The sequence below is a fragment of the Zingiber officinale genome, chromosome 3B, assembly GCF_018446385.1.
Source record: "Zingiber officinale cultivar Zhangliang chromosome 3B, Zo_v1.1, whole genome shotgun sequence".
Lineage (NCBI taxonomy): Eukaryota > Viridiplantae > Streptophyta > Magnoliopsida > Zingiberales > Zingiberaceae > Zingiber > Zingiber officinale.
The window spans coordinates 10803195-10817821 of NC_055991.1; the positions used below are offsets into that span (position 1 = coordinate 10803195).

The 14627-nt window shown below is 35.4% G+C and overlaps 1 protein-coding gene across 1 annotated transcript; it reads left to right on the forward strand.

Annotated features, from left to right (window-relative positions):
- Positions 1–271: 271 nt before the first annotated feature.
- On the forward strand, positions 272–1544 carry LOC122055887 (reticulon-like protein B11). Its single transcript, XM_042617566.1, has 5 exons — positions 272–420; positions 495–675; positions 747–888; positions 977–1046; positions 1132–1544. The coding sequence occupies exons 1-5, from the start codon at positions 312–314 to the stop codon at positions 1287–1289; spliced, it is 660 nt and encodes a 219-aa protein (XP_042473500.1). The 5' UTR covers positions 272–311; the 3' UTR covers positions 1290–1544.
- Positions 1545–14627: the final 13083 nt, after the last annotated feature.

A 14627-nucleotide genomic window follows, 5' to 3' on the forward strand; every position in this document is an offset into this window, starting at 1 on the left:
TGAGTCGAATTCGAACCCGAATCCTCGAACTGAATTTGAACTAAATATTTTAAATTTTCTAAACTTCGAATCAAACCCCAACTTGAATACACCTATTTCAATTTAAATTTAAATTTTTTTTACGTATTTAACTCGATTCAATTCGTTTGCAGCCGCCTAGATTCAAAGTTGCGTTATTTTTTTTTACGTCGTACTCTCAACGGACTAGCACAGGAACGGAAAATATAAATTAAAATAACGCCTGTTTTTTATTATTATTATTTTTGCCCTTCTGTATACACCAAAAAGTCCAAAACCCCTTCTCCAACGCGATGGCCGCGATGCCAGATCTGGAACACGATGCTCCTCCGTCGGCCTCCTCACCGTCCCCGCCCGCCCAGATCCGGCGATCCCTACACCTTGCCTTCTGCGGCGGCGCAGGTTTTCCATCCTCATCTCTTGTTCTCGCTCGGTGCTAACCTTTGCTAACTGATCGATTTTTTTTCTTCACTCAGTGGCCGATGTGCTCCTTTGGAGGCGGAGGAACGCGGCGGTTTTCGTGGTTGCTGTCGCTACGACTGTGTGGTTCCTCTTCAATTGGTCCGGCTACAACTTCTTGTCATTCATGGCCAATGCCGTCCTCCTCCTTGTGGCCATCCTCTTCTTTTGGGCTAAGTCTGCGTTGCTCCTCAACAGGTTTGTTGTGGATGGTATACTAATCGATCTGTGTTAGTTGCTGACTTGTGCAAGTTTTTTCGCACTTGTAGGCCTCTTCCGCCCCTTCCTAATCTCGAGGTTTCCGATGAGATGGTCAACAAGGGTGCCGAGAGAGTCCAGGTGTGGCTCAATCGGATCTTGGATATAGGACACGACATAGCCATCGGCAGCGATAGGAAGGTCTTACTCCAGGTGTTGATTGCTTGGTTCATGCTGTATTTATATGTTCCATATTTGATTCTCCTCGCTGATGCTGATATTTCCGCTTTTCATTTCAAAGGTTATGATGACCCTGTGGATCGTCTCCTATGTTGGATCTTTATTCAACTTCATTACACTTGTCTACATCGGTAAGTTAATAGAAACTTTATTCTATATGCCAAAATGTGTCCATTTTCTTGCTATGATAACTTATCAGAGTTTCCTTTCTTTCAGGAGTTCTTTTGGCTATCACGATTCCTGCTGTTTATGACAAGTATCAAGATCATGTCGATCAAAAGCTTGAAGTTGCACAGAATGTGGTCTTAAAGCAGTATGGGAACATGTTAAGTAGAGTCCAAGAACAATCAACAAAACGGAAGAAGACCCAATAAAAAATTCATGCCTTCAAAGTCTTTGCCATGGTTTTTCACATAGGTAGTCACATTTCCAGTTCTTATATATATGTAGTGCATTTTGCTTCCTTGTCAATCTTTTTTCCTTTATGAAAAAAGAATCACTGAGGTGGCATCCCTGTCTAACTATGAAACTTGATGATACACAATCACAGATACTTAAATGAATTTGATGGATGACTTTTGTTGACTTTGTGTGTCATATTTGAATGAATAGTACTTGTTGTTTCTCAACTTCTTAAATTAGATTGCTCAGATGGTTACATGGAATTTTGAAAATTAAACTTGTTTCTTAGTGACTTTGCAGATATCGGGATTATTAATTTAGTTCTTGCTTGCATAATCGTGCAAAAATCTATCTTCAATAATAAGCTATTAATTTTTTATTTTGTAAAGTTTCAAGTAATGTGGATGCATGTCTGTCTTTTCTATGCATATAAGTACAGTTAGTCTAGTGGTTGATTAGATAACAGAAAATCAAGTATTTATTGATTATATCTGTCAAATTGTGCAGCATAATGGGATGATTACATACTGCTTTAATTACTGAGCCAAGCTGCTAATTAGCATAATCAGGCCTCTATGATGTATGCCCTTGCTCAGATAAGAAATATTGTTTAAGGTACACACATAAATGGGTATGAACAACACTTAGTCAAAGGGAGCATAAAACATCAAAGAAAATAGTCTGTCAAACTGTACAAGTCATTAATGAATAAGAACACCTTGGAATTGTACACTTCTTAATTCCAAGAAACTAGCAAGGTTTTTCCATAACACTTGTAAAGACGAGTTTAAAGATGTTTTTTTTCCCATTTCAAAAATGCCTCACATTGTTGCGGTAAGCAAATTTTGTCCACATGCACACCAATGATAACTATCCAGAGTAAATTTACTGTTTAAATATGGAATAATAAGTTTTTTTCCATTTCTAATCTTTATAGAACCATCAGCAAGAAATTTTTTGGAATGATGCTCCAAGGCATTACTTTGGATAAAGAACCATCTCTTGTTTGCTTTTTACCATCACCGCTTTAACAACATAGTGTTGGAATCCCAAGGTGATTTTGATGTGATCAACTAAGTTAGGTTAGGTCCTGTTATATTTAATCATGTGTCTAAGTGTGCAGGAACTTAGGATCACAGGAAGTCGAGCAAAAGACGCAACTAGCGAGAAAGACGACACGGGAGAGAGCCGATGAGCTTGGTGCGTCTGAGGGACGAGGTGTTGCGGAAGAGTACACTAGTGGACGAGAAGGGAATGTGCAATGTTTCCGAGGGACGAGAAGCTGGAGCGGATGATTGCTCGGGGAGCAAAAGACGTAGCTAGGGAGAAGGTCGACACGGGAGAGAGCTGACGGGCTCAGTGCGTTCGAGGGACGAAGCTGCGGAAGAGTACACTGGCAGACGAGAAGGAAGCATGCGACGATTCCCAAGTACGAGAAGCCAGAGAGGAAGCTTGCTCGAGGAGAAGACCGGAAGTTGGGTTCGGATGAGCCCTATCCCAGATGGTCGAAATCATCCAAGCGAGCAGAGCCGGAGCGGAAGACCCAGACCGAGATGAGCAGAACCGGAGCAGAGGGCTCGGATCGGAAAAAGTCAACCCTGTTGACTTTTAGGGTTCGGGCGCTCGGAACTTTATTTTTATTCACTTCAACGTGGATGTTGACCGTTGCGTCAGGGATATAATTATATCCACTCCAGGTGCCTGGAACGCTTCCAGGCGCTCCGAACAAGGTTATAAATACAGCCTTGGTCCAAGAAGCTAAATAGAACAAGCAATTACTGAAACAACACTTGTGCGCTTTCCTTTCTAATTTAGCTTCATCTTTCTGTGCGTAAATTGTTGTAAAAAGGCTTCTCTGCCTGAAGGAGAATTTAGTATGTTTCACTTCCTTGGATTAACAACCTCCCCGGTTATAACCAAATAAATTTCGGAGCCTCTTTCTTTTTAGTTTAGTATTTGTTCTATGTTTATGCAAGTGCTTAATTAAGTTATAAATCCGAGAAGGGTTCATTTGTTTTGATTTTGTGCACCTTTTAGCCGACCAATGGTCCTAACACATAGTCTATGGTTGTTCCATTTAAATCCCATCCAAATAACCTAAGAAGGCACTTTCTCAAATGGCATGATATTGTCTGCTTTGGATCTAAATCCTCATGACTTTCCTCTTGGGGTCTACCCAAAAGGCCTCATGCCAATAGAGATATCTCACATCCTTTTAAACCCATAATCTTTCTCAAATCATTCCAGTGTGGGACTTTGATTCAACACACTCTTTTTCTTCTTCCGTTAAGGCTCAACATGTGGTCAATAGATTGATATGAAACCTAGGTGTCTCTTTATGATCAAGGACCAATTTCATGGCTCGAAACAATTTTTTTTTTTTTTTTGATGATTAGGCATTAGTTAAGGGGATAAGAGAGCAATAAGAATCGTCCTCATAAAAGCTAACATGACAAAAAATCATACACATACAACATAGGCATTTTTTATTTCAAGAATATCTAAAGTAGGCATGTTGAATCAAGCTAGAACTTATCATGAATTTGTCTGTGTTTATTTGGAGAGAGAAAATATACAAGTAAGTTAGGAAAAATAAGTAAAATAAGATTATTATTATTATTATTATTAATTGTGAGAAGAAGCAATATGAATTATTATTAGTAACAACTGGATCTACTTCAGTGTTCTATATGGATTTTTTATTGTATTTTTTTTTGCATCTATTTAAAATTATCACTTCAGCATCGTCAAAACCATGGTAGTCCCCACTATATGAGGTCAATGTTTTGTTTTTCTATTCTTATCTCTTCATTGAACTCTTATATTATCTACATAACTGCCTGAATTGTTTATAATACCTATGCATTTCTTCTTCAACAAACATTAGGCCGGCCGGCTACATAGTAATTAATTTATAGCTATAGGTATGTTTTTAGGTTTTAATTTTTCTTGTAAGATTTGCTATAAGTCTCATTATAATGTTTTTGCTACTTTTTGTAAATTGGGTAAAATTACATCTTGTTTTTAGGAGAATGGGTCTTTCTTCATTCTATAATAGGACTCTCAAACCCCCTATGTAATAAAACATCTAGTTTAATACATTTTCCTCCCTTGTTTTTTTTTCTGTATGATTTGTCTTTGCACTGCATCATTTAGTACTAAAGGCAAATGTTTGGTCCAGTGCTAGACACTTGATACCTCTTTACACAGTATCGTTTGTAAATTTCCACATTTAGTACTAAAGGCAAATGTTTGGTCCAGTGCTAGACACTTGATACCTCTTTACACAGTATCGTTTGTAAATTTCCACATTTAGTACTAAAGGCAAATGTTTGGTCCAGTGCTAGACACTTGATACCTCTTTACACAGTATCGTTTGTAAATTTCCACCACTCTGACTATTCTCGTCCCTAGAACCAACTTTCCCTCTCCACTCTTGCCCCACCCATTTACATCATATCCACACCAATTGTGACGGCTTGACTTTCTCTTCTACAAGTCCTCTCGGATGGGTCTAGTGGCTAGCACATGAAGTGTTGCCATCATGAGGTATGGGGTTCCAATCTCGACAAAGCCGAGATAAATGCCTCCCTTATGTGCTAGTCACTATTCCAAAGGTTAGTAGCCGTCCGTGATTTACCTCCTCCGTGTTGACCCTAGGACGGGTTGGCGGAGACGCTGGAGGCGAGCGTATTCGTCTTTTTACCACCTTGACTTTCTCTTCTACAAGATCTAACACTTGGTAACTTGCTTAATGCATGTGAGGGTTGCCTCCATCTACTCCACCTTTTAAACCCCCATGTGCTTTGTAACTTTCAATTGAGGGAACCACTTGTGACTCTCTCTGGAGTGCTCCTTCCACTTGCATAGGTGATTTTTTCGCATCACTGAATGTCCACCTGCCCCATTTGCAATCCTGCATGCACACGCCATCACTACATGAAACCAATACCTATATAACTCACTCGCTCGACACAATACCCTTAATTCTTTTTCCTCACATCGACACTTACATACCAAAGCCCTCCACCTCTATGGATTTCATAGTCACCATTCTTGTTGTTGGCAACTAGCTTCTTCCCAAATTCCCTGCAACTACAGTCGCTGGTTATAGTTGTCAAAGCCCACATCAATGATGACATTGAGATCAGATCATCAAAGAATCTAAATATCAGTTGCATAGGTTTGGTAAAATCAGAATCATATACAAATAGTATCATATTTATTAATGTAAAATTAATAAATATAAAAAAAATTAATTGTAAGTATTATTAATAATATATATGTAATATAGATTACTTAAACCTAGAAACATATTTTGGTCATCCTTGAAGCAAAGAGACTAGAATTGTACCTCAATGTTGCTGATGCCTAACAACAAAAGCCACTAAGCAGAGTTATGTACAGACCGAAATTTAATTTTCATGAACACTAAAAAGAGTTTTGCTTGGACTTTGCTATAATATCAATCCAAACTAATTGTCATTTTTAGATGACAATTTTTTCTATTTTACAAAATAAATAAAATGTTCCACATGTCAAATTGTTTGCTAAGGAAGTTAGTCCCCATTAGTGTCAATTAGAGATGCTAATATGTTACAGAAAATCTTGACCCCCAATGGAGGAGGATGAGCAAGTTAACAATGAGATAGTGATCAGTGTTACACTAGATAGCCTAACCACAACGAAGGAAAGCTTTTCTCCTTCAAGGAAACCATCACGAATGGAAAAGAAGGGTTGCTAGGAATTTACCTTAATCAAAGCACATGAAGAAATTTGTTGTTAAAAGAATGCGTAAGAGTAAGACACTTCTATAGACCTAGATAGGCTTAAAGTGTAAGAGTAAGAAAAATACTAACTGATCTAATAAATGTTTTGCCCGTGAAATCTAAGTACCTGTGTCACTATCAAAATTCACATACCAAAATGAGTACTATAAAAAATTTCAAGTGATAAAACAAACAAGCTCGTTGTTGGATGCTTGAAAAGCTGAAACGTAAAATCAGTCCTGTGGAAATTTTTTGGTGCCTAATTCAAGTTTTCATTTGCATTTCATCAACAAATTGGCGACCAAATCCACAATGCCAATCGTAATTTAAAAAATTTGCTTAGACGTCTAGTGGGTGAAAAACTAGAGTTGAGATTCTATTTTGCCAATTGCAGTTTTATGAATCAACCGATTTGGTAGGTGCCCTTGTTTGTGTGTAAAGTTTGTCAACTTGTTGATTTGATTCTTTTACCTATTATTTCCCACTCATCTAAGTCTGTTGAGAGTTATACATAGTAAGTATTTGAATAGTTATGCTGATGTTAGGAAGAAAATTATATCAAGTCATAAAACTTATAAAACAGTTGGTGATGAAAATCTTACACACAAGGAGTAAATGTAGGAGATTATGTCTTCAAGAAATTCTAAGAACTTTGGAATTTGTATTCTTCTCCATGGAGCAACTGACTAGACTGAGAACATAGGTGACATGTATAGATAATGCTAACCCCATGAAAGCATTCAAAAATACTTGGTGCATTGCAAGAGGTTTCCAATAGATGATGTCTTGATGACAAAAGATGATCTTCGCTAGATTGCTCCTAAGATGCTTACTGAGATGCAAGACGATCTTAGAAAATCTTCTCCCGAGACACCATCTGATCACCCAGAATGTTGAATGCAATACCAATGCTTATAATGCTTACAATGCTTATAATGTTTTAGGTGGCGTTTGGTTTATGGGTTTAGGAATGAGGGAATGGATTCATTCCCAAACCTTGTGTTTGGTTAATGGAAATGGAATCAAGATTTTGGAATGAAACTTAAAAATTTGGGTATGGATGAAACTCACCCTCCCTTGGGTTTTGATGAAATAGGATTGTGAATTAAGTTTTAGACAAAAATACCCTTAGCATATTTGTTCAATTTTTTTTAATTTCACACACTCTCTCATCATATTTTCTCTCTCCTTATTTTATCATCACATTTTCTCTCTCAAGATACTTTCTCTCTCCTCATTCTCTCTCTATATTATCTCCCATCATATACTCTCTCTCCTTATTTTCTCTCTCTTCATTCTATTCTATCACACTTTCTCTCCCATTACACACTTTCTACTTATTTTTTCATCATACTTTCTCTCTCATCATACTTCCTCTCTCCTCAATCTCTCTCAGCATACTCTCTCTCCTCATTTTCTCTCATCACACTTTCTCTCTCTTTATTCTCTCATCACACACTCTCTCTTTATTTTCTCTAATCACACTTTTTCTCTAAGCACACTTTCTCTCTCACCATATTTTCTCTCTCCCAGTCTCGCATTTTCTCTCATCACACTTTCTCTCTCTTTATTTTTTCCAATCATTCTTTCTCTCTCAACCCACTTTCTCTCTCATCATACTTTCTCTCTCCTCACTTTTTCATTTTCTCTCATAATACTTTCTCTCTCTTCATTTTTCCATCACTCTTTCTCTCTCAGCATATTTTCTCTCTCTTCATTTTTTCCCATCACTCTTTCTCTCTCAGCATATTTTCCCATCACTCTTTCTCTCTCAACCCACTTTCTCTCTCATCATACTTTCTCTCTCCTCACTTCTTCATTTTCTCTCATAATATTTTCTTTCTTCATTTTTTCTCATCATTCTTTCTCTCTCATCATACTTTTTCTCTTCTCAATCTCTCCTATCATGCACTCTTTCCTCATTTTCTCTGATCATGTTTTCTCTCTCTTCATTTTTTCCCAACACACTTTCTCTCTCATCACACTTTCTCTCTCATCATTTTCTCTCATCATATGTTTCTCTCCCATCTAATTTTTTTTCTTATTTTCCTGTAAGGGTAAAAAAGGAAATTTAGGTTCATTCCGATTGAAAATATTTAACTAACCAAACATCATTTTTAAGAATGATACCCAAGCTCATACTCATTCCCATTCGATAATACTGTGATATTCATTCCCATTCCGATTCCTAGGAGAGAATCAAACACCCTACTTTTCTTTCTTGATAGAATCCCAATTTTTTTTTATGCCTTCCATTCTAAATTTTGGAGCGCATGAATCGTTCATGGCGTGTGGGGGCCTTCCAATTAAATGCTCGGAGCTGCCTTTGCAGCTCCACTAATGCTAAAAGGGATTCCAACAACTCTTGCAGCCGCTGCACTCATCCACACATGATGCAACCAACTTTTGCAAGCTTCCATGAGGAGGAGAAGGACAAAACATCACATTCATTTCATTTAATGAAGAGCAACCGTATCGGGCATCTCAGGCTGCATCTGACTTGCCCAGTAGCACTGCCATGCTTCATCACATTCAAATACGGTCGGAGCCAGGTAAATAAACTGCGCTGTTATGCAATTCACGTTAATAAATACTCGAATTAATCAGTAGTGAGTTCTACTTGTTAATAATTAATATACATAGATAATCTGATATATTAACTTATTTCAAATATAATTTTGATCTTATTGTTTATATAATACATTAAATAAAGGGTCGAGTTGCATGACAAGGACTTAGGTTGTTAGCTGGGCTAGGCACAATTAAGGGTATTTTTTATAGTAGAAATCTAACTAAAAATCTTAGAAAGATTAAAATATATCCAATTAAGAGAGAGAGAGAGAGTTTAGAGATATATAGTTAACTTTAGATTAAACTAAAAAGTATTAAAAAAAATCTTCCTATTATATATGTTTTTATTCTAATTTTAATTTGTATCACATTTTTTTTATATAATTTTTTAAATATTATTTGCTTCTCCAACAAACTTATCTCACTGAGTCTTCATCTCTGTTATGACATTTGTAGAACTAACTCTAAATTGTGTCTCCACCATTTAAAGGAAATCTATTCTCATGCTTAATTTAGAACTTATGCCAAAGATAGTCATTCCAACAACGGAAAAGATCTCTAGAGAAAATTTTGATAGAAATGGTAATTCAAAAGATGTTTTCTACAGGTGTTTCCACTCATAACAAAAGCTAGTTAAATATATCTCAAGACTTTTTTATGATATTAATTTGAATCTAGTTTATATATATATATATATATATATAAATCAGATATCTAAATTTTATCCAATTAATTTTAAAGTTAGCAAATGATGACTGTGCTCGCCTGCAACGCTTCTGTCAATTCATTCCAGAATCAATACGGAAAAAATAAATCATGAGTAGTTATTTGCTTTTGAAATAGTAATTGATGTATGAAAGAGATATTTACTCTAATACTTCATAAGTCACTAGATCGTGCGGAGATGTGTACCCAATTAATTCTAAAGATTATATTGATAGTGTTTCCTAATTCCAATAGGGTGTTTGGTCATTTGCAATCGCCTCATCGTGGCCTATTGGATCATAACTAGATCAGGCTCTCACTTGATGCCAGCAAACTTGGCTCTCTCTCTCTCTTCGTCCATATGCAGTCAGCCAGTTTCACCCCACAGGTGTCGCGAAGTTAATACTCAGGTGGTAGCATTGTTACTCAGGAATGAGATTTGAATCCCCTGGAATAGAATTACTAATGATACAATTAGTCTTATATTTCGCTAGGAATCTCAAGGTAGAATGTAAGGAATGAGATTTGAAGTTACATTATCAAAAGTTAAAACTTTTGTATAATAAAATGAAACTGTTAAATATCTTAAAAAAAATATTTATAATTTTCAACAAGAAATACAAGAAATTAGCATGCTTTTACAATATCAAAGGTAATAAAATGAACAAGAACAAACTAGTAATTAACATGCATTTTATCTTAATTATTATGATTTTCTTTATATTCATGTTAGTGAAATTATATTATGGTGACATTACTTGCATAATTTATTGTAAAAATTAGGTTGCTAGTTGTGATATTGTAAGAGTATTGACAATTATGTTTGACAATTATGTTGGTAGCAGTATTGATGTTAATGGTGCAACAAAAAGTAATAATATTTGTAATGTTAGCCAATAACAAATTATAACTCAGGTAACTAGCTACTGTACTTAGCTATAAATACATGTGTATATTTGTTGTATTATAATTGTATAAGATGTGTATATGTAAGATTATAATTATATGAGGTATAATGGCATCCGCAGCACGCGATCGTTGTGATTAAGTGCATCTATAGTGCATCGTAGTGTGTTGCTGTTAAGTGCATCTGTAGCGCGCGGCCGCACGCTGTCGATGTGTTATGACTTTTAACAGTTTAGAATTGTGCAACATACGATGCACACTAGATATAATAATTGCGCGCTGCAAAAAGATATTTATTATAGTGGATTCATTCTAAAGAATCAATTCCTCTCACTTAACGAAGCTGTTCAATATCTTGATTTATCACCCTTCTACGTGCCTTGGGACTAGGGTTGCAAACGAATCGAGCCGGCTCGCGAGCTTTTCGAATCGGCTCGAAAAATATTCGATTCGTATTCGAATTTATCGAATTCGAACCGAACTCGAACATGTTCGAATTTTTTTTTGAACCGAACTCGAACCCAAATTATATTGTTCGAGCCGCTCGCGAACCTTAATATTTATTAATATAATTTAAATATATATTAAATAAATAAATTTCGAGTCTTTCGAACTTATTTTCGAACAATAATTCGAATATTTTAAGCCGAACTTGAACCCGAGCCCTAGTTCGAACCGAATTCAAATCAAATATTTTGAATTTTTCGAGTTTCGAATCGAACTCGAATTCGAATATACCTATTTCGAGTCAAATTCGAGTCTTAAATTTTTCTACATATTCAACTCGATTCGATTCATTTACCCCCCTATTTGGGACGGACCTTAGAGGGACGTCTGAATTGAGAGTTATCACTTTTTCACCACCAACTGTCGTCCAATATCGTTTTCCCACGGTAAAGAGCAACGGCTGCAGTGCAGCAGTAATGTTATGGCAGTTCTTTCGAACCTCCAACTCACTTTGAGATTCAACATCAACTAGATTTCACTTGGAGATTTCAAAATCAACTTGCAGTACTGTAACAATTAAACTGGACGCAAATTAATTTGGAAGCAATTTTTTATTTCTAAGTGCGCATAAGCTCTCTTGATTTTATCAAAGAAAAAAATTAACATACTAAGCATCATAATGATGCATTTAACTAAGATAACAAATAAATTTTAAGGAGTAAAATTGCAATATTAAAGTTTAATGTTTATTTTAAAAAAAATGATCAATGTATAGGGGTAAAATAAAATTTCCCTATATTAAATCGAGAATCATTTCTCACAAATAGAGGGGACGACCATAAAAGGTTGGATAAGTATATAGACAATGAGAATTTAAATTTCACAAGAACATATTACATAAGGAGAGTTTGAAAAACTTGTCACGTAAGCCTATTTCCATCTATACCTAATAGTCCATGAAAATTTTTTTATAGAGTGAGACCGATTATCTTTAAAATTAATTGGATCTTAAAATCTAAATACTTAGATTTAAAGAAAAAAATAGCATTAAGGAAGGGTTTATGTCTAGAATTATAAGGGCCGGATATATTAGTAGTGAATATTTAGATTATCAAAATAATAAGATAGTTAGCAAAAGGTAGTTATGTTTGTCCTCAGTATTCTCGTCAATCTGTCTAGGGTTAATACGGATGAATTAAATCATGAATAACTATTAATCTTTAGAATAATGACTGACATATAAGGAAAGTATTTAGGTAATTGGCTATATCAAAATTCTTTGAATCCTGACTTTAATTAACTCATGAGCTAGCCAATAATCAAAATAAGAGATAGCATAACGGGAGGCGCATGCTCTCTCTCCATACTCGTCATTCTTTCTATTATTTTTTCTTAATAATGCAAGTATATGAGCTTTACCCAATTAATTATGGAGATCCTAAAAGTTTTCTCCCGAATTTGTCTATAAATATAAAGATATTTATCAAAATTCAATTTTTGATTTCTTAATATTTCATCACACTCCAATCTTTTTTTTTTTTTTTTTTTGTTATAATCCACCTATCCCAGCTTAATAATCTTGAAGGTAAACAACCTTCCTCTAATGTATCTATTAAATAAATTTCAAGTACAACTTATATATACTTAGTTCAAAATATTTATCCCATTTAAAATTTAAATTCTAATTTTCTATTACTCTTCTCAGTATTTTACCATACACTACATCCACTACATCCGTGACACAATTTTAATATTCCCGGCTATGTGCTTTCAGCTATGTACTTGTATTTATTTCCCTTCATATCAGTGGGACCGGCTCTAAGGGGTCATTGATGTGACAATTTCATTTTTTTTTTTTTTGTGAGACAACCTTAATAATAATAATAATAATAACAATTTTTCCATAAACTATAAAATCTTAAATTCCATACTAGCTAAATTTAAGTCAACCGGAACTCAATGCAACTCAAAAAAAAAATCTATTAAGATTTCGGATCCAGCCCGATTTGATATATATATAAATCAAAATTTTCTATATTTGTTTAGATCGATTCAAATCTTATTGACGGATTTGATTCTCATTTTATGAACCCCTGACAAATAGCTTTACGAAGGCATTTCATTATCTGATAGCCGAGTTAAATCACTAATCCTCAACCATCTTTTCTTTTCTTTTCTTTTCTTTTCTTTTTCTCAGAAGACAACAACTTTAACTGACTGCAGAGGCGTACAAGGCAATGCTTATCCCCACCAAGTGAACATGGAAGCGAGTGAAAGGTTTGTGTCCTCATCAGAGGCGTGGAGGACACCCAGTCAAAAAGGGACTCAATTTACCGATTATTCCACAATAACTGCACCAAGTGACATGGCCTAGAACCGAAGGCCACCTGGAACAATTAAATCTCTCATTCTTTTTCTTTGGCTGATCACAATGATCTCTGACTCTTTAAAGTTCATCAAATGCATGCAAAAAACAATGCCAACATATTTAATCCCACTCTCGACTTTGATCGTAATTTTTAAAAAATATATATATATGGTAGCTTTGTGCATGCATTGACTGTCTGCTTCCCTGCATGTTTCCTTGGCACGCAGAGCTTTTTAATTTCTTCTTTGCTGTTTCTTCTTTGCTGACCACAGTGTTTCTTTCCATGGCTCATGGCAAATTTGGCACTCGATTAAAGAAGATCTGATCATGGCACTCAGAGAATGATTAGACAATATAGTTAGTCGTTCGAGTAAGAGATTTGATTAATGAAGTAAGGAATGTAATTAGCTGATGGGGTTAAGTCAAAGGACCAAAAGGTGGTTTGCATGGTGGCATGCACATCATGAAGGTATGAAGGTAGAGGGACAAACTACTCGAGTATGCAGATAGAAAGCCAAGGCAGTAGGCACTGCTCTGCTTCTCAGATTCAACTTCTAATTAAATATTCTTTATAGAATACATACTTGTTTATTTCTAAGATACTAAATTGGACTAGTCCCACGGTTTAAAAGCATTGCTTTGCTTCATGACATTATGTTTAACATGTTTTGACAATACAATTTTTAACTCTAATGGGTGGTGTGGACAAATGAGTTCCATCCATGCTTGAGACATGAAGGAGTTTAACCGAGTAAGCCAAATTTAAAATAAATCATGCCATTAGAATGAGTGTTCAAATTTAGCTTTTTAATTGTTTGAAGCTTATTTGCTCATGGAATGTAAGTTGTCTCACTAGGAGGCATACAAAGAAAAAGACACGACTCGAGAACACACTTATTAGCACTTCAATCCTTTTGCCTCTTCCAACTACCTTTTACAATTGCCCGAAACATATTTTAAAACTTAACATTGATACTGTGATAATTTTGAAGTAAAATATGAAAAATATTCTCAAATTAATTAATTAATTAATTAACTAAAAAAAATTACAAAGCCATGGGTCATCCATTTTAAATAGAAACTTCTTTAGGGGAGGGATTTAAAGACAAGGACAAGTGAGGCAAGAGGTGAAGGACTACCGGACGGTGGCAAGTTCTTCCAAGGAATTAAAGAGATATTAAACTCCCATGTCCTTCCCATCATTTTCAATCTTCTTTTTTCGGTAAAAAAAAAATCACTTTGAGCTTTTTGGAACCTTTTACTTTTAACCTTCTAAATTTAATGAATTGCGTTTCGTCCTTCCGTAAAATAGTTTCAATCTACCCTTTTCCTTACCCTTTGTATTTAATTATAATTTCATCAGGTGGTGAAGCATGCGACCAATGGATTCAGAAGGAAGCAATGTGAAGTGTTCGATCTTTGTCGTCGTCGTCGTCGTCTTTTTTATTCCTGTCTATGCAATCGCACATTTGCAATGCAGGCGAGCAGCGATCGAAGGAAGCAAAGCCATGGATTTAAAGTCTTAGCTAAGACTAAGAGAGGAA